Genomic DNA, 21230 nt, shown 5'->3' on the forward strand with positions numbered 1-21230 from the left:
AAGATCAAACCAATAGAAAGTAATCTAAAAATAGTCAGCCAAAGAAGTCTCCAGAGAGCACACAGTGGTAGGCTGAGATGTGGGCGTTGTATGTCCTGAAGCAGTTTGAAGGAGAGTTAAAAGGAAGTGCAGGGACAGGAAACTGCTCACAGGGTATATGAGCTCTTCTCTTCTCTTCTCTTCTCTTCTCTTCTCTTCTCTTCTCTTCTCTTCTCTTCTCTTCTCTTCTCTTCTCTTCTCTCAGGGTAGCAAAGTAGCAGGCGCTCTGTGTTTCACCACTTTGACACTTTTGACTTTCTTCTTGTCTTATTATTCTTATGATGAAACTTTGAGCTCCCCATGACTGTTAACTCATTCACTGCCATTGACGTCTATAGCCGTCAATTGCAGTGAATGAGTCAGAGGTGGGACCAAGTCATTGTCTTGCAAGTCTCAAGTAAGTCTCAAGTCTTTATCCTCAAGTCTCAAGTCAAGTCTCAAGTAATGTCAGGCAAGTCAGAGTCGAGTCTCAAGTCACTGGTGTAAAAGTCCGAGTCAAGTCACAAGTCTGAAACTTTGAATTTCAAGTCCTTTCGAGTCTTTAAAAAAAAAAAAACGAAAAAATAATGTTGCAGTTATATGCTAAATGTAAATATTAGACCATGTAATTTTAAAATCTGTGTTTTTCTCAACACATGACAAAATAGTGAACTTAGAAAATATACACAAATTGTGAAATTGCACCTCTTTAAAATGCAGCTCAATTAAACCTAGCTCCAAGAATAATTTTCACCGACAGTTCTGAGATACGCTGCATGTTATTCTTGGATGCGGTTGTAGGGCCAGCTTTAAAATCGCATGACAAAAATATCATACACATTAAAAAAAACTGTATCACCAACGTAGCCTGGACAACATTTGCTAGTTAGATGAAGTCAGCTATCTCATCTTAGCATATTTATTTCAATTCAATTCAATTCAATTCAATTCAATCTTAATTGGCAGACTTCATGTCCATAAAAACAAGACAAAAAAAAAAACAAAAAAAACACACACACACACACAACACTCCCCCCCCCCCCCCCCCCCCCCAACACAAGGTATACACCATTAAATATATATATGTATATAAATAAGTATCTAAAACATTTGTAAAAATATAAAACCATAATATACATAAAACACAATTACTTAAAATAAATCAATAAATACACAAACACTTTAACCAGTGCTTTCTGAGACTGGATGAGGAACGGGAACCACTCACTGTCGGATCTGTGAGTGCTAAAATTATACTGTTACTCGAACCATCCAGTCGTTCTCTAAAATTGAACATTAGCTTCCTTAAAAGTGCTTTAAAAGTCCAAACACCCACAGCTACAAACATCTGGCTGGCACTACCACTTCTAGGTATCCTGCAAAGGATTCTCATCGCATCATTAAATGCAACATGCAGCTTCTGCATGCTACATTGTTTGTAGTATGACCACAAGGGGACAGTATATAGCGGTGTGCAATACGCTTTAAACAAAGCCACTTTAACTGGAAGTGAACAAAAGCTGAATTTGCGTGCAATAGTATTTGCCTGCACATAGAGCTTACACCGTTGTCTGTATATGTCATCATCATCATTCATTTGCTCAGTAATAAAGTGACCGAGGTATTTCACCTTTTTATGAACTTCAAGAGTTTTTTGTGCCAGTTTAAACAAAGGGAAATTTAGCTGTTTATCCTGCTTGGTTCTACATATCAAAACAGCACTTTTAGCAGCATTGTACTCAATGTCATATTGCACACCATATTCAGTACAGACATTAAGAAGATCCTGTAACCCAGCACTGCTTGGACTAAAAACAACCAGGTCATCTGCATACATAAGATGATTTATCAGTGCTTTACCTAATATACACCCAGTGTTACAGGCTCTCAGTTGTATGGACAAATCATCAACATACAAATTAAATAAAATTGGAGACAAAATCCCACCCCGTCTAACACCATTGCTGACACCAAAGGGGGCAGAAATACTGCTTCCCCATTTAACCTTCATGTTCTGATGAGCGTACCAGTAAGAGAGAATCCTCACGATGTACTGAGGAACTCCCCATCTCTTCATTTTATCAAAAAGTTTTCTGTGGTTCACTCGATCAAAAGCCTTAGAGGCATCAATGAAAGACATGAGGACAGATGAATTTTTAGCCCTGTACAAACTGACTATTTCCTTGAGTGCATATATGCACATGTCAGTGCCGTGCTTTGAAGCCAAACTGATTATCCAGAGAAGAGATGAACACACTAACTCTGTCAAACAAGATTCTTTCTAACACCTTAGATAAAATACTGGCTAGTGCAATTGGCCTGTAATTATCCAAGCAGCTCACTTTTGCAGCTTTGTCTTTCATAACTGGTACCAGTAAAATACACAGCATTGAGTCTGGTAATATGCCATGAATCATAAACCCAGTGAAACAGAGTGCTAAAAGAGGAGCTAGCCTTACACTAGCATGTTTTAAATGTTCTGCAGTGATGTGATCCAAACCAGAGGATTTATTATCAGACAACCTATGAATGGCTTCATATACTTCATGTGTCCTTACACTTATTGTGTCATTACTCATGTCAAGATTGTCCTCATATGGTTCACTTTTTATACAGTTAAACAACGCACTGTAATGCTGTCTCCATAATGCTGCAATGTTATCTGCCCCAGAAACACCTTCAACAGTTGATGGTAGAGATGGTTTACAGTTATTAAGAGCTTTCACCTCTTTCCAAAAATCTGCCGTATTATTACACAGCATTTTCCTGGCCAAAGAATCTGCTCTTAGCATTTGCTCATTTTTAGTTATAAAGCGAACAGCGTACTTATATCTGGCATTCGCACATTTTTTCTGTTCAAATTCTGGGCCTTGTTTAGGTCTTCCAGCCATGGCCCAACATTTATAAGCTATGCGAGCTTCATCATGGTACATGGATACATGTTCTTTCCAGCCAGGTCTGATGTTAGGTTTCTTATGCTTATATTGTTTATCAAGCAGTGTGCCACTTTTATACAGAGCAGTCACTATATCATCATACATGGAGCAGAGTAAATGTTTATGCACAGCATTCTTACAGTTGACATCTTTGCACAAAATAGCTTCTTTATTTATATGCATATTAATAATCATACGGTTCTTGGAGTGAGTGCATACACTCATGAAGTTTAGTAACTTCCGGTCACTGCAACAAGCCCAGGTACAGTTTACCGACGGATGGGTGCAGGACCTTGAAATGCACCGTGTAGAACGAAAGACCATCGTACGTATCATAAGTTTACCAGTCTCACAAATCGTCGTCATAAATACACATTCCTTAACCGTTTATTAATATAACCTTTGAGCTCAACGGTAATTAATTAGTAGTGGAAATAATTTCTGGTTCATCACAGAAATGTAGCAGTGACAACAATACTGTATGCTGTAATCGTACTGGGCAATTAGTGATACAAAAAAACCTGTTTTATCCTGTGAATAAACGTATATGTTTTTGTCAATGTACCATAATAACATAAGTGAAACGCAATATTGTGTCAGGACAATTCACTATTTATGCACAATAAATAAAGGAGCATAGCGCCACAATTTCTGTTCAGCGCCAGACTTGCTTGTAACCTATATCACCAATTATGTTATGAAAATGATGTATTAACTACTAAAAAACACTGACCTTCGTGTAAATGCTTGGAGCAGACTAACCTGTGAGCTGGAGTGTTCTGGGACGTTATATTTGGTCTTTGAATGGCTGCAATCCAGGCCACCCGTCGCGTCTTTGTTACTTCGGAAACATGGCTCGAACAATTTCTCTTCAACGACGTAATCCGATAACAACCGATCTCTTTACCCGTCGGCTTCCCGTGGCTGTCATGCGACCGGCTATTGCAGTTAATAATACAACAGCTTCTTGACATTTTTGTGTTTCTTTTTATCGCTGTATAACTGATTTTAATTGAAAGCCTGCGTGCGCTAGTACCGCTTGCCACGAGTTCCCAGAATCCTTTGCGGTTCTACCCGTGAATGACGTCACATTTTCAATCTCTATATAATATGCATGTTAAATTTTATATTTGGGGTAAAATATCAAGTCTTTTCAAGTAAACCGGTTCAAGTCCAATTCAAGTCCCAAGTCATTGGTGTAAAAGTCCAAGTCAAGTCACAAGTCTTAGAACATTTTTTCAAGTCAAGTCTAAAGTCATAAAATTAATGACTCGAGTCTGACTCGAGTCCAAGTCATGTGACTCGAGTCCACACCTCTGGAATGAGTCAATGGGTTTAACTCATTCACTGCCAATGGCTGGCAGTGAATGAGTTAATAATCTTTTTTTTCTTCCATGCCAATCAGACTCACAGTGTGCTGCACTGACCTGACATGTAGTTATATTTCTCGGGAGTTGTTCTTGCCAGGTTATGTGGAAGGTTGCAATGTAGGATTAAGAGGGGTTTCTGGTTACATCCTAAGTAAATTTCCCACTGAAGCATAAATCAGGCATCAAGCGACGGGTGACATGTAGCAGAGCATGCTTCCTGGACACAAGCTGGGGCCTGATCCCTGCAAGAAATCGCTGGGTCACCCAGAGTTAATTGAATGTTTTTAAAATGTTATTTTGAAAAACAAAAAGCATAGAAATTTGCACAACGGTGTTAAATATTTCCCCCATAAAGACGACATTTAAGGACTTCCCGTGTAACCTTAATGACAAGTTGTAACACTTCAGTATATGTGTATAAAGATGTGGTTTGACGGCCATTAGAATAGTTTCCGGGTTATTCCAAGTGTCACTACATTATGATGCAAACCCGATCATTTTGTTCTACAAGCACGCCTGAAATATGACAGACAGAAACCACTTGTGTCAGAAAAAAATTCAAGGGTTACTTTTGGTTGACTTTCAAAGGGTAAAGAGTTAAGTTAACATTGTAGGACCTACTGAAGCAGCCCACCACTGCACCAGCTGTTTATCTAACATGATACCATAGAGCTTTTTTTTGTCTCTTTTTTTCAAACCTGATTGCACATCCATTCCCTTCTAAGAGCTCTCACTCAATTTCTCTCCTTTGAGACTGATCGTGCTCCTTCACGCTAAGCTGAAGGATATAACGAATTATCAGTGGATCGATACCAACACTTACATCCTCTATGTCAGCCATCTGTCTGAGAGATGGTCAGCAACAGCTTTGTCTCTGCCCTGATGTACAGTGAACTGTGAAGACCGTTGTTACATTATTAAGACTGAACAGCACCACAATCACAACTTGATTTGGGGCTTTACTAAAATGGGCGAGCCACTCACTGTTTCATCATGCAGAACCCGGTCATTACATCTTGGTGGATGCTGCTGTGAGCAGAGGTTCTTAGGTTAACCTCTTTTCTCCTCTCCCATTTTGTTAGAATTAATGAAGTCGATGTGTAGCTTTAAAGTGCAAGGGAAGCATATGGCAAATGGCCTGATGTTGTCTGCAAAGCACACTGCACTGAGGTTGTTTGCATGAAGTCAGTGAGTTTAATGAAGTCAATTTTGCAAGGCACATAAAAGCAAATCGAGTAAGAAGTAAGAAGAAGTTCTTACTTTACCGAACAGTGCATCCTTGGTATGAATTCATTAAAGGTTTTATAATTTTCTCTAATAATGTATTTCAGATGCTGCTATATTTCTTTTAATTTGCTGCCCCAGATCTCGAGCTTGGATGTGAAGCAGAGGTGATATTCTTATAGTTTGTTTCTACCGGGATGCAGGTTTTTATCACAGTTTCGAAGAGAGCATTATGCTACCTGGTTTGCCTTAGGTCATAACAGAAGGTAACTGTAGCCACGAGTAGCCACTCGTGTCAATCATACTGGAGATGAACATGTCACCACTGCCTCTCCACAAAGCTTTTGTGACCCCATCAGGGACGGGCTGAGGGTGGAATAATTTCCCCTAACTAGAACAACCTCTGTAATCACTGATTACCACCTACAATCTTCTGTAATCAGCCACCTCCATCTTGCTACAAAGTGTGTGTGTGTGTGTGTGTGTGTGTGTGTGTGTGTGTGTGTGTGTGTGTGTCAGAAAGAGAGAAGAAGGGGGGGGGGGGGCTGAACACATGCGTAGGTTGTTAACGAGGAGTTTTGTTGTAACCTTAAGAAAATGAGGGAAATGCAAGAGAGCAGGATGAAATATCACAGGCACATACAAAGGACTGAGTGACCTCCCTGACGCAGTCTCTTACTAGTAACTGAATAAATTAGTTTTACTGAAAAAAATACTTTTGGACTATTTTTCACTTTTATTGGACAGTGGGGCAGAATCACACCCAGGCTCCTGCAGCCTTTTGCCATGCTCAACCGGGTAAGTTAAAGAAAGACCTTTATTTTTAATTTTTCTAACAACAAAGCCACCTCCGTGCTGGAATAAAAACTCTGTCAGGGCATATTGTTGCTTTACGCATATGCATCATTTCATAGGAAGTCTCTGGCACAATGCTGTTTGGAAGAGGCATCAAAATACAATAAAAATGTTAAGCCTCACCGTCGTGACGGTTTGAAGGAGAGCTTTGTATTTCAACACAGTAACACTGTAACTCAGTTTATCTATGAGATAAAGACACACTTATAGATGCTAGGAATAATACACAAAGCTAATTACCAGGTCGTGTTCAGGGAGCCAGCTGAGAGAGGGAGGGTGTATCTCCTCCTGGGTCAGTGATCTGTGTGAATTATAGATCACAGTTTTCATATCCTGGGTTTTGTAGCTGGGTCCATGTGAAACATTTGAAAGAGGGAGCAAGGAGGGGGCAGGATAACTGAGGAAGAATGGGGAGGACCACGGTGGATATACACGCTACCTAAAACATGTTGCATTCACTGCATATTTTAAAGTGTTCTGCAGCTGTTTGAGCTGCATAAACATCATTAACTGGTGAAAATGTGTTTAAAAGTTTGGATAGTTTCAGATGTGTTAAACCAAATTTTATTAATGTCTGGTAAAATGGCACATGTTATACAGCCTGGTGTCATACAGGGGCTCATCAGATGGCCTCCATTGTTAAGTCATGATCTTTAAAACAGTTTAAAACGCCCTGCACAGTGTTTTGACTGCTTTGTGTATTTATCAGCACCTAGTTGGAACTTTATGTATCTGTAAATTTTCTATTTTTTGTACTTTAAGGATGCATAATGACTGTTCACAGCATTAAATAGATCGGCAATTCTACGAAACAGTTGCTTTATGTACTGTTAGCATTGTAGCAGCTGACTTCTTGGTCGTATTTTTCCATCTGTACTTTTAGAATGGTCAATAAAAAAGGTTTATTTAGGTTGTTTCTCGGTTAACCTTGTTAACACATACATCAAGCACTAAAAGTAGAGTTGTTAGTGGCGTTGAAAAATAATGCAGTAGTTTCTTCACTTAATTCTTAATTTTTTGAATTCTGCACAGTGCCTTTAAAATTTCATACTTCATATTCTTGGTAGCTTGTGTGTCCCTACAACTCTCCAGTTTGTCAAATCTTATTTTCATGGTTTGCTTTGATGCAAACCTTTGCAAGTAGTGCCCAAATGTTACAGTTATGATCAGCGATCTTGCATACACGTTCATATGAGCTCATGCACTTTTCCATTTTATGTGAGATTGAAATCTGTCTTCATGTTAGGTTTATCAATGCTTAAAAACTTACAACGACATAATATGGTAATATATATGTATGGGGTGACACGGTATCGACAAGGAAACAAATAAGCTTCTTGTTGTTTGTGACACATCCATTCATTTCCATCCAGTCTGTGGATAATGGCTCTGTTAATGATAACAACAATGGATTGCATTTATATAGCACTTTTCTAGGCACCCAAAGCGCTTTACAATTCCACTATTCATTCATTCACTGGTGCAGGCAAACCACAGTTGTAGCCACAGCTGCATTGGGGCAGACTGACAGAAGCGATGCTGCCATATCGCGCCATCAGCCCCTCTGGCCAAGTAGGCGGTAGGGTAAAGTGTTTTGCCCAAGGACACAACGACCAGGACAGAGAGAGCTGGGGGCATCAAACTGGCAACCTTCCGGTTACAGATGAGCTTCCCAACCCCCTGAGTTGCCCTGACTTGTGTTAAATCTTGTGTCTGTTTTGTGTATGAACATTTGGATAATTGTGCTAAGGGCAGTTATATCTCAGCCTTCATCTATTATTTTGCCTCTACCGACCATCATAATTCTTATATCTTAGCTCATCCTTCTTGCAAATCTGCTGATTTATAAGGCACATGCATTTACATTTACCCAGAGGGAATTTCCTACCAATATTTTTTTTGTTTGCTATAAATGCTAGAACTCAGCTTGTCTAACTAAAGACAAAGCATGTTGAATATATCAAATAAATGGCAAGACTTTATCAGCATTTTCCAATTTTAAGACTAAATGTCCACAATTGACTCGCAACACCGTCATAAACTATTCAATAAAACTGATAAGATTCTCCTTTTTCATTTCTGTTTATTCAGACGTGTATCCCTCTTAAATAATTGAATCTCAGCGTGGTAGTCATTAATGTGTCATCGGCGCCTCCTGAATAAAACAGTTAGTACAAATTGGACGACAAGCCTAAATTCTGTAATCTGGTTGCTGTTTTACAGATAGTTGAGCTTTTATTGGATGCTTTTGAAAATCAGAACTAGCTGACTGGACTATTCTGCACACAGATACGGATGAGTTTGGCTCTTTCAGTGTATGCTTGCTTGTGTGCATGTGTGGAAGTCATTGACTATGATAATGGAAGTCAATACAGAGGCCTGTGTGATTCGCTGTCTCACAGGAGCGTTTGTCTTTGATTAGAGTGCAGCAGAGAATGGGTGAATGCACAGGAACCTTAATTGTCTTCCTGAATCACTGCACTGTGACTCCTGACAGTAAAGCTGACATGACCAACTGACTCCACTCTCTAGAGTACATGTGCAGTCAGTTATGGCCTGGTGTTCAATAGTCAGGTTTTCATGTATTATTCTGAAAAGGTTTTGGCCTTAAACATGTCTTAAGCAGTACATGAAAGCTGGCAGTTTTATTTCTTTGTCACCGTTGCCTGTCAGGCCCCAACGTTAGCAGCAAAAATAGAATTCAAATTCTGTCACCATCTCTTAAGTTTGCAGACTGAAGACATCTGGGTGAAGCAAATTGGTTCAACTGTGTCCAGTTAGCTAATTAAGCTGAAGTTGCTCCATGAGTTGGTGGAAAATACTTTGGTTGACTTTGAAATGTTTCCAGGTGATTAGTTTTGACGCACCATAATCTCGCCGGGGCCTTTCTGTGTGGAGTTTGCATGTTCTCCCCATGTCTGCGTGGGTTATCTCCGGGTACATCAGATTCCTCCCACCAAAGACATGCAGTTAAGTTAATTGTCCATATGTGTAAATGTGAGTGTGAATAGTTGTCTATCTCTGCGTGTTGGCCCTGCAACAGGCTAGCGACCTGTCCGGGGTGTACCCCACCCCCTTACGGTAGCTGGGATAGGCTCCAGACTCCAGAGGATGGATGGATGGATATTTTTTTGATGCTTTCCTCCCTGGAGATCCAGTACCACCACTACCAGATTTTATCTATTCTTAAAATGCAGCCTGATGCTTTTTTCTTTTCATTTTTCTACTTTTAAGTTTGCCAGACATGGCACATTCATCAAATAGACTGCCTAGTACTACTATGTTTATGATTTATTGGGCTTTATTTTTGCTATAAAATATGTTAGAGCTGCAGCTGTGTATTTCTCCTTCTATATTCTGACTAAAACAGTTTCAAATATGCATAAATAAAAACACTTCCATGCATTTTCTTCTACTGGTCCAATTTAGGATCTTCAGGGCAATTGGGAACAAAACTCCCAACCAGCAAGTGGTAAGAGCCACAGTTTGCCCTCGATGGGTTACCAGGACCTAAATTACTTAATCATATGGTCAAATATTGGTACAGTAGAAATAATGAGGGTTAAAATTTTAGAAACATACTCTTATTAGTTTCGCTTTATTTTACATACATGTTTACATATACTGTAACCACTAGCCTTGGAAATAACTCTTCAATTTCTTATACTGACATGCCAATGTTCCCAACTTGGAGCGAAAATGAACTATTCATGTCAATCTTTTAGAATTTAGATTAATTTTTTGAGAGAGAAAGAGAACAAAGAAAAACCAAAACACTACCTTAAAGTCTTTAAATGCAAACTGTAACTTGCAGTAAACTGTAAAGTACAGCCTCATACACACAGCTTGAAATCCAGAACTGACAGATGTGCTGCGACTCATTTTGAATGGACTGGCTTTTTTAAAATTTATTTAAAGCACACCTTCACGCCGTTAAATAATTAAGTGGTCGCTGTGATAAGGTCATCAGAGTTAAAGCAGGAGTGCCAGTCTTATCTGAAACACTCAACTCCTCTTACAGTTTGCTGTGTTCACACTATCAGCGGAGCAGCTCAGGGACGCCTGCTTTGATGCGTTCACTAGGATGTCACTTGTCTTTTTTTAGCTTCTGTCTTTGAAAATGTTTGAGGTAAAAAAAATTAAAAACTTTTCCAAATTTTCCACATTCACAGGTCTATCGTTTATTATTGGATTCTCATTTATTTTAAATATGCATTCGTTCAAGGACTCATAGCCACTCATGACACAATTTAAAACAGCTCTGGGAAAGCTGAATACCAACAGACTGATGCACTTCATCTAAGGCGGCTGGTGTAAATCGGGTGGAACAGTATTGTAGTAGAACGGTGAATGATGCTGACAACTGATGACTTTATTGATCCCTCGCCTTTCTTGCTGCTATGCCTTTGTGTATTGCTAGAGAAGAAGAATATTGTTTCAGCGGCTTCGTGTCTTTGTCTGCTGAATCTGAACTGAAACAGTAGGAAGTAGGAAGTCACATTTTCGTGTCCCTATGGGGCTACAAGATTTCCATAATTCAACATTTCCTTTAAGGCAAAAGTGCTTCTTAAATTCTAAAAGTAAAAGCTTTATTTATATATATCATTTACAGTAATTAGCACACACAGCAGAATAGCATCACACAGTAGTGGCCGTTTGTGAAAGACAACGCTTGTCTCAAAGTTTCAGTGACACCAACCTTTCCTTTTTCACTGCAGCTGCAACACACTACATCCACAAAGTCAAATAATCAACTGTCTGTATAGACGTCTCAAGTCGTTCATTATCCAATAATCCATTACCAGCTGTCAAGTTCTCCAAATACAGTGCACTAGTCTGTTTTTACTTGTTATTTTTGCCTCCCTATCTGCTGTCTGTCCACTGCGAGAAGCAAATCAACCATTAAATGAATGCAAGGAAGAAGCAAAATAAGATTTGAGCTGAAAAGTCTCTTCAGGATAATAACGGACAGGAAGGCTGCAGTGCTGCGCTGTGATGTGTGAAGGACATGATGAAAGGGGAAGAAAACATTGACTTCACAGACATTTTGATGTTACATCTTTTGACAGAACAACTCAAATTATATATGACACACGCTGTCAATCCTTTTTTTTTCTCTCCAGGTGTATGAGAGGGGAACCAACGTGGAGCAATTTGTTACCCGTTTCCTGCTGAAGGAGTCAGCCAATCAGATCCAGTCTCTCCTGAGCTCTGTGGAGAGTGCCGTGGATGCCATTGATGAGCAGCACAGCCAATCAGGGTGAGCCAATGAGGGGATCGCTGGCTGTTATGTGTGAAATTGGGAATGTGCACATGTGTGTTTGTTCGTGACTGTGCACATGTGTCACGGTATTATGTGTAAAACTCAGATTGTCAGCGGCTGTAATGGGAACCAGGCAGTGTTTCAAGCACAAATCGTCTTTGGTTAAAACATCTGTCACTCTTGCACGCACACACAGAAACCAATTTTCATCTCCTTCATCACATTTTCATCACCTTCTATCTCACCTTCATTCCTCTTTTGTATCACTCGTGCGTAAGCCAATTCTCCAAATCCAAGGCATTTTATTGTTTTTTTGTCTTCTATTCTCCGTTCCTCCTCCTCACTTTTTTATCTAATTCTCTTTTCCCCCTTCCCTCCTCTCCATCCTTCTCCATCTCTCTATTTTTCAGTCATCTACCTGCCAAAGTGAGTCCACGGATGTCAGGGAAGCACTACGAAAACACTGTCCCTGACTATCCCCCTAATAACAGAGTCAGCACCAGGGAGGCTGTCAGGACCATCAATACTGCTTCAGGTGACAACTGCAAACACACACACACACTAAAGCACACGCTGAAGATTGCATGATTGGAGGCCATCCTTCATGTAATTAGCTTCACATCCCATCCTTTTAGCAAGGTTACAGCGTTCTGACTGAGCAGAAATCAAACTCTAACTGTTACTCATCAATTTTACTGCACACACACTTATCCTTATGTAATTTATGCTCCATTGTAAAACACCTAAATCAGCCACCTGCACAGGTCTGATGCAGCTTCCCCGTAGCGGAAAGGGCAGCGCAGAGAAATTCTCATGGAAATGAGGGAACGGGTTTTTGAGGAGTCAAGAGCTGAACTAAAAGCAGGGGAGGAAGACGGCGAATAAAGAAAGCGATGGCTAAGGAAGAAAAGAGAGAACATGGGGAGTTTATTTTTTTTTTCAGCATATCCCACAAGGTGTTAAAATTTAAGGATAAGAGTGTGTTAGTCCACTCAGCACTTGACTGTCTGGTGATTTTCTATATGAGGATGTGCAAGAGGACTAAAAGTTCCTTTTTTCTCTCTCTTTTACTCTGTTGGTCTTTCTCTCTGTGTCATCCTTCACCAGCTGGTAGTTAGCGCAACACTGTACCCTCACTTTGACACTTTGTACTCTTCAAACAAATTGCTTTTCCAAAAAGTGACACCTCACATTTTTTTCAATATGATTTTTGTACTTTAGTCTAATTACTTTGGAATTTATTCGTTGAGACATGTACTTAAAAGTCAGGCATTTTCTTTAGTGAATGGACCCTGAAATACAATTGACTCTTGGACTGCTAACAAAACTTTATGTAATGTCTGAACACTGAACTCTTGTGGTTCATTGACGTTATTCTGGCGTATTATGCCAGAGATCCAGCTGAAAGGGAGCTGGATCTCTGGCATAATACGCCCCGATGATTTTGCATAATCCTCCGAAATCAACAACAGTGGAAGTGGTGCCACTTTCTGTTGTCCAACCTTTGCCTTAAATCTAAAAGCAAAACATCTACCTTGAAACAAATGTGTGAAATGTCTGCCTTGCCAGTGAAGTGATGTGAATTTTAGAGATCTACTGCTTCACTATCAGGTCTAGAGAGCCTGTTATTCACTTAAACAGGCGGGCCATGCCTGCAGCAGACTCTGTGTTCATGTTGCTGTCACTGAGTGAGCCACTGACACCTCCTGCAAACTTGCATAAAGTCATTCACATAAAGTGAGGTTCTGATGGTCTTTATCACCACTGGGTATTGTTAAATGTCCTTCCTTCTGCTGGGCACTGCCCTGGTCATTCTGAGCACATACAGCTCCTGTTAACAGTGCCATAAACCACAGAAATCTCCCAGCATCCCAATCCAGTTATGATGCTGATATGTGCAGAAGCACTCCTTTAGACAGGGACTTCCTAAATTCAGGGACTAATTTATCCTTTTTCAGGTTTTACGCTTGAATGTTTAATAGTGATTTATTATTCCTTTGCACATCCTCACCATCCCTTTTGTCGAGTTGTCCTCCATCACTTCATTGATATCTTTTTTGATTTTCTTTTCAAACCTTTTTAACCATTTCTTGCCAGTGCGGTAGTTGCCCAGAGTTGTTTTGTTGTCAGAGCAGCTTCGTTCATTCGTTCACTCCCAGACTTTTCATTTGTGATTCTCAGTGACCTAAATTTTCAGAATTCATGATGGAAATTATTACAGTGTCCCAAACTGCCCGTGCAAGGTTATAATCTAATGACACCAGTCCGTATGTATCTGACCTTAATTATCTGTCACTAGCAATGTGAGCAGCTGCCACAAAAAGTTAGGTTTTGTATCGCCAGGGAAGTGTGCAAATATTAGACTTCTTCACCTCCCTCTGTGTGAAATCGCGGTGAACCTTTAATGCAAGTGCACACTTGAGAGGTTGCAGCTGTTTCTATTTCGGTATATTGCAGTTTATGCCAGATGGTTTCCAAGCTGAGCTTCACATGTTACAGAGCCAAATGTGCAGAGGTTAAATGTCCCTTGTCTGATGATTGGTCGTTCCAGCACCATCGCTGCATTGTCACAATCAAAGCTCTTCTGACTTCCTCCATAAAGCGAGAAACAGACTATCATCCTACATGTGTTCCTTACCCCCCACGCTTTGGCAGAATGCAACAACAGAGTGTTCTCATTGTCAGGCTTCATCTTTTCTGATGGGAAAGTACTGGCAAAATGACATTGTCTGTTTAGACTCCGTACATGGATGTGCCTCATTTTTCCTCACAAATAGATATGTGATGCCAGCCTCCACATGTTACAAATGACTCGTCCTTTGCCTTGCAGTATATTTCCGAATCATACAAAGTGCCTGCCTAGCTTCTTCATCTTCTACAAATGTGATTTCAGTGCATGGATGGGTGCCATTCATGGTTTCTTTAGTTTCATGTCACTGGAGGACGATGATTTCCTGCATGGCTTGTGAGCAGAGAGGCTCTTTGTCTGATTGTACAAGGTCATCATTTGCCAAGTTCTCTATTCACTCTGATAGTCCTGAAGAACATCCACCACCTTCCATTTGTCTTCTGCTCAATTCTGACAGCTACAACCAAGAGTCATGTCCTCTAGTAGCATCTTTAACAGGTATCCAATACCAGTCCCATTGACTCTAGGCTCCCAATTTGAATTTTGCATTCATCATATACAGTGGGGCAAAAAAGTATTTAGTCAGCCACCGATTGTGCAAGTTCCCCCACCTAAAATGATGACAGAGGTCAGTAATTTGCACCAGAGGTACACTTCAACTGTGAGAGACAGAATGTGAAAAAAAAATCCATGAATTCACATGGTAGGATTTGTAAAGAATTTATTCGTAAATTAGGGTGGAAAATAAGTATTTGGTCACCTCAAACAAGGAAGATCTCTGGCTCTCACAGACCTGTAACGTCTTTAGTAAGAAGCTTTTCTGTCCCCCACTCGTTACCTGTATGAATGGCACCTGTTTGAACTCATCATCTGTATAAAAGACACCTGTCCACAGCCTCAAACAGTCAGACTCCAAACTCCGCCATGGCCAAGACCAAAGAGCTTTCGAAGGACACCAGGAAAAGTATTGTAGACCTGCACCAGACTGGGAAGAGTGAATCTACAATAGGCAAGCAGCTTGGTGTGAAAAAATCAACTGTGGGAGCAATCATCAGAAAATGGAAGACATACAAGACCACTGATAATCTCCCTCGATCTGGGGCTCCACGCAAGATCTCATCCCGTGGGGTCAAAACGATCATGAGAACGGTGAGCAAAGATCCCAGAACCACACGGGGGGACCTGGTGAATGACCTGCAGAGAGCTGGGACCAAAGTAACAAAGGTCACCATCAGTAACACACTACAACAGCAGGGAATCAAATCCCGCAGTGCCAGACGTGTTCCGCTGCTGAAGCCAGTGCATGTCCAGGCCCGTCTGAAGTTTGCCAGAGAGCACATGGATGATACAGCAGAGGATTGGGAGAATGTCATGTGGTCAGATGAAACCAAAGTAGAACTTTTTGGTATAAACTCAACTCGTCGTGTTTGGAGGAAGAAGAATACTGAGTCGCATCCCAAGAACACCATACCTACTGTGAAGCATGGGGGTGGAAACATCATGCTATGGGGCTGTTTTTCTGCCAAGGGGACAGGACGACTGATCCGTGTTAAGGACAGAATGAATGGGGCCATGTATCGTGAGATTTTGAGCCAAAACCTCCTTCCATCAGTGAGAACTTTGAAGATGAAACAAGGCTGGGTCTTCCAACATGACAATGATCCAAAACACACCGCCCGGGCAACAAAGGAGTGGCTCCGTAAGAAGCATTTGAAAGTCCTGGAGTGGCCTAGCCAGTCTCCAGACCTCAACCCCATAGAAAATCTGTGGCGGGAGTTGAAAGTCCGTGTTGCTCGGCGACAGCCCCAAAACATCACTGCTCTCGAGAAGATCTGCATGGAGGAATGGGCCAAAATACCAGCTACTGTGTGTGCAAACCTGGTAAAGACCTATAGTAAACGTTTGACCTCTGTTATTGCCAACAAAGGTTATGTTACAAAGTATTGAGTTGTATTTTTGTTATTGACCAAATACTTATTTTCCACCCTGATTTACGAATAAATTCTTTACAAATCCTACCATGTGGATTCATGGATTATTTTTTTCACATTCTGTCTCTCACAGTTGAAGTGTACCTCTGGTGCAAATTACTGACCTCTGTCATCATTTTAGGTGGGGGAACTTGCACAATCGGTGGCTGACTAAATACTTTTTTGCCCCACTGTAACTGCCTCAGTGCACCAACACTGGATGAGTGAGATTCACTAGCTTTGACACATGCGCATTTCCAATGAGAACCTTCTTTCTAAATCTACTTTGGAGTATCTGAACTGCAGAATCGTAATTATTGTCTGTTTGAGTGAGCCCTGCCGCTATTTTTCCAGATGTATTCGGGTAATTTTCTTGATACTGCAAAGGGAATTACTGCTATCTCACAGTGGCTCCAAAACAAGAAGAGACCCTACGCTTGAAACGAGACATTTTCTCTAGTCAATGTAAACCAGAAATACACATATTTCACAGGCTTAACCAGTTTCTTGTGTTTAGAAAGTAATATCTTTACATTGCTAGATAACTTATAAGAGCATTATGGGTAGTGAAGTCCTTGTAATCTAACGTAAGGCAATTATTAGTGCACTAATTCACAAATAAACTGTACATTGTCTTTCATTTACTTTTTTCACAGCTCTTTTAATTGGATTATTAACCTGTTAATGATTCTTGTGAAAGAAAATACAGATTATATAAACATATATATTTGATTAAAGTAGTCATAACAGTGTCATCACAAATATTCACAGGGAAGAGTGAAAAAACTGATAAGTGGAGGCTCAGGTGAGAGGAAACCCTCAAAGGAGGGAGACAACCATATTATACACGAGCTCAAGCTGACTCAAAGGCGGGGATCTGACAGATGACAAGATAAAAGTCAGTAATCTCTGTTTTAATGTACAGAGCAGGAATGCGGCCCATGAAGCAAACATGGCAGCAAGTGACAGGCGAAAGAAAGACATGAAATCCAAACAATGCCTAATACTATCAAAAAACTGTCAGGAGGGCATGCACAAGAAATACCCCAAAGCAAAATAAAACTCTAGAATATGAAAGATTAAAGACAGTTTGGTAAATATGAAAAGCCACAGGGGAGGTGTATGTGAAGATGAAAGGATATTTCAGAAAAGGCAGGAGCATTAACAAAGAGGACGTGAAGCTGAAAAGGGTACAAGATGACCTGGGTTTACAAAATAAAAAATAATTCAGTGTATGGGTTATTTGATATATTTAGAAATTATCAGTGTTAGTCGAAGTTCAACACTGTTACCTCAAGGTCTTTATGTCATTTTAATGACATACAGTAAAATTACAGTACCCTCTACAGTTGTTTACAGATGTTCGTCCTCTTTAAGAAGCTGTTGCAGTGAGAGTGTTGTCTCAGCTCAAATGTTTTGTTGATTTATTGACTTGAAAATTTGAATTAGTTTCTAATATCTTCAATTTGGTTAAATCTGACAGACAATTGTGAAGATGTCAAAGCCATTACTGATTTATTTTGTTATCAGTGTAAGAGAGAATGATCTGCTGGGGTTTAACTAAATGTTGCGTGGCGATCACATAATATTAGTCTGTGACGGGGGACTCTGCTGTTAGGAGTAGCTTGACTTGTCTCCTTAACTGGTCACACAGTATGAAAAATGTTCACTGTCACAGCATGTGGCTGATGTCATAAACAGTGCTCCAGTTTTGTGTGGCATGGCCCATTTTGGCTCAGACTTGAACATAAAACAAAAATTAAGCCTATATGAGTTTGTTGCCATGACAGGTTTTTGAGATTTAGTACCCCCTCTGCTGCAGTTAGGTGAGAAGAGTGCTGCTAATGGCTACCTTGGTGTCAGTAAATCTGTGTGTTTCAATGGGATGCCACAGACATACATACAGATATGGAGAGCTGCAGTCAGACTATGAGACAGAGCGCTGATTTGTGTTGACACAGCTTTGTCATTCTGCCAAAGTTTGTTTACCTTGTGGCTCAAGAAATTCTTCCTCATGCATGATACACACAGTGTTACAGCTACTTTTTGCATTAGTCAGGGTAACGTGTTGGTACTCCCGGCCCACAGAAATGTTAATAGACGTGTTGCACTGTAGCAGTGGATATCAACTACTGTTGTTGTTTGGAGTCTCAGATTGTACAGTAGGTAATGTTAAAGCATCGTTGATAGTGATTTTTTTTTTCCTGCTCATACTTCATGGTATACATTTTAAACTGATGCCCTTTTCATCATATTGTAGCATTAAATAAAAAACGTGATACCATTTTCAACATTTTCAAGCTCTAAGCTAGTTGAAAGCTAGTTGTTAGTGTATTAGATGTGTTATTATGTGGATGCCCAAGGACTGTAAATGTAACTTTACTAGTAGCTAAATCATCTGCAATATATCTATTTTTCTTTGTGTGAGAAAAAGTGTGTCTGTTAAGCTAAAAGGTTCAACTAAAATGAAATGTGAAGTCGCCTGGAGGTTTTTTCTCCTTTGCTCAGGAGTTTCTTAAATATCCCTGCAATCACGCCATCGCTGTTAAGCTTCAAGCTGGTAAACTGTTGATTAAGATTCTGTGCAGGACAAAAAGGGGTTATTTTTATTGAGTTGTATAAATTCTTCTTAAGAACTCACTCTTGAATATTTGGTCATTAACCCTGATGCAAGTGCAGATATTTTTGTACACACTATGGGGAAGAGATGACACAGATCATTGACAGTGACATATTCAGTGTGCTGCTGGATGCTGGATAATAAAGCAGCATCTGGTGGATGTTGCATATGATGTGTATGTATAATACAGTGATTCAGTCAAGGAAAACAAACTTTATCCAAAAAATCGAAAACTTACAAAACAAGCTGTAAATTAAAAAGATTGCAGCCACTTTAACACTAAATGGAAGGTAAGCACAGGCACTTACTACTCATTACTGTGACTCTGTACCTTTGTGTAAAAGAGAAAACTTACTAATGTCATTAGTAACAACTTGTGATTAAAAACCGTCTTTGGTAAATCGGTGGAGCATCTTAGTTCATGAAGAGAGTCTGCACCAAAAGCAAAAATCTGCTGAATTTCATCTCAGCTTTGTTTCTTTTTTGCTTGCTCACAGTGAACGTTTAAAGCCCATCAAAGTGCATATTATATATTTTTTCTTTTTCTTTTTTTGCTCATTTGATAGAAGAAAAAAAACATTTAGTAATCTCTGAAGAGTTTTATCCAAAAAGTTTTTGTCTTTAAGGATTAGCTTTTGTATCATTCTTTGTACACGATACACTTCTTCAGTGAGGATACAGTCCACTTTACTGGCACTGTTTAGTGTTATTATTCTTAGTTATGTAAACTGCATTCAACACAACTTTTTTTTGCATCTATCTGCAAAAAAAAGTGTAATTATTGTTGCTTCAGCTTTTCTGTTTCTCTTGTTTTTACCAAGGTAACCAAGTGCATAAAAAGTAGTTGGATAGTTTTACACGGATGACAGTAAAAAGAAATTTAAAAAAAAGTTTTTCAGTTCAAGTTCTTCATAGAAGAAAAATCAATTTGAGACTTTCACAAAGGTGACAGCACGAACTGTCTGTTTTTCAGTTCTTCCACTTTGTGAATCCAAGCAGCTGTCATCTGTCGGAGTGTGTCCTGGGATATGTTGGGAACAGAAAAGGCCACTGAACAGCATGATGCAGTCACAGGCCTGGAAATATTTGTGCTGAAAATTTAACAGAAAAATGAAGTTTTCTGTGCTAGATCATACTGACTTGGTACAAACTGGTCACGTTCTGGGCATCATCTGCGGAGCTCTTGCTCTGAACTAAAACCTCATTTGTGAACGTCTGTTATAGCACTGCTGGGTCGCCTTGCTTCAGGCCAAAACAGCACCTAGCAAACAGTCAGACACATGGTGGGCGACGAGCTCAACGTCAAACTAAATGATAGCTCATTTTCTTGGTGGTGTAAAAAGGCACATTAAACTTGTGCTCATGTTCAACTATGAGCATCATCAGTTTGTATTTCAGCAGCTCCATTAACAGCTATTCAATAGCAGAATGGCTGGTTACAAGTGTTTGTTACACAGTCCTATATTTTCAGGAGCCTAAATGTCACTTCATGGGTTTCCATGGGACTGTGCGTTTCCACCTCCTGATGCTTGGTCAGACATCGCCTGAAGGGTCTGGCAGTAAAGGTCGTACCTGCATCTGTCTTCAGATGTTGTTTTGGGTCTTTCTGCCCACTTTTTACTTTTATCTTCTTTAGGTGAAGTACATCCACAATGGAGTTGAAAGCAGGAGACTGATTTGGTTGTTTCAGAATATTCCACTTCCTGACCTTGAAAAAGTCCCTGTTCATTTTCACAGTATGTTTTGGCTTAGTTTCCACCTATAGTCTGAGGCACTTTTCACTCAGTTTTGCATGCGTGGCTGAATTTGAGCTATTTCCATCTTCTGTCACATCATCAATAATCACTGACACAGCACCACTGCATGCCGTGCATAACAGTGCCCCCAGTGTTCACAGGTGAAGTTGTATGGATCAGATTGTGACCTTTCTCCAAACTCTGTCTCTGTGTAATTCTGTTGCAGGTTAGTTTTATCTGTCCAAACGACACTGTTTGCCTTTTTTGAGATATTTTTATGGCATTCTCTAATCTTTTGCTTTTCTCTTTTTTTTTGTAGTGAAATGTGTTGAACCCTTCTGTATTTTTCTGAAAGTCTGTTCTTACTTTATCTCTGATGGATTTGTTTGTCACTGGTCAGGCTAAAAACTGAGTGTTTCACCCAAATTGAAAGTGCTTTGATCAAATGTTGTCATGCAAGTGACTATGGCTACGTCCACACGTACACAGGTATTTTTGAAAACGCTGCTTTTTCTGCCTTTCATCCACATGTAAACGCCATTTTGGGTTACTGAAGGGTTACTTAGATTTTTAAAAACTCCTGCCAGGGTGGAGATTTTCAAAAACTCA

General features: G+C 39.9%; 1 protein-coding gene across 1 annotated transcript in view; it reads left to right on the plus strand.

Annotated features, from left to right (window-relative positions):
* Window positions 1-21230, plus strand: part of necab2 (N-terminal EF-hand calcium binding protein 2) — a 165123-nt gene that overhangs the window by 67236 nt on the left and 76657 nt on the right. The window contains exons 6-7 of the mRNA XM_080874714.1: window positions 11527-11663; window positions 12077-12201. Coding sequence (XP_080730840.1) covers window positions 11527-11663; window positions 12077-12201 — 262 coding nt within the window. The remainder of the gene's footprint in view (window positions 1-11526; window positions 11664-12076; window positions 12202-21230) is intronic.

This window comes from Rhamphochromis sp. 'chilingali' (assembly GCF_963969265.1).
Source record: "Rhamphochromis sp. 'chilingali' genome assembly, chromosome: 2".
In the NCBI taxonomy this organism is placed as follows: Eukaryota; Metazoa; Chordata; class Actinopteri; order Cichliformes; family Cichlidae; genus Rhamphochromis; species Rhamphochromis sp. 'chilingali'.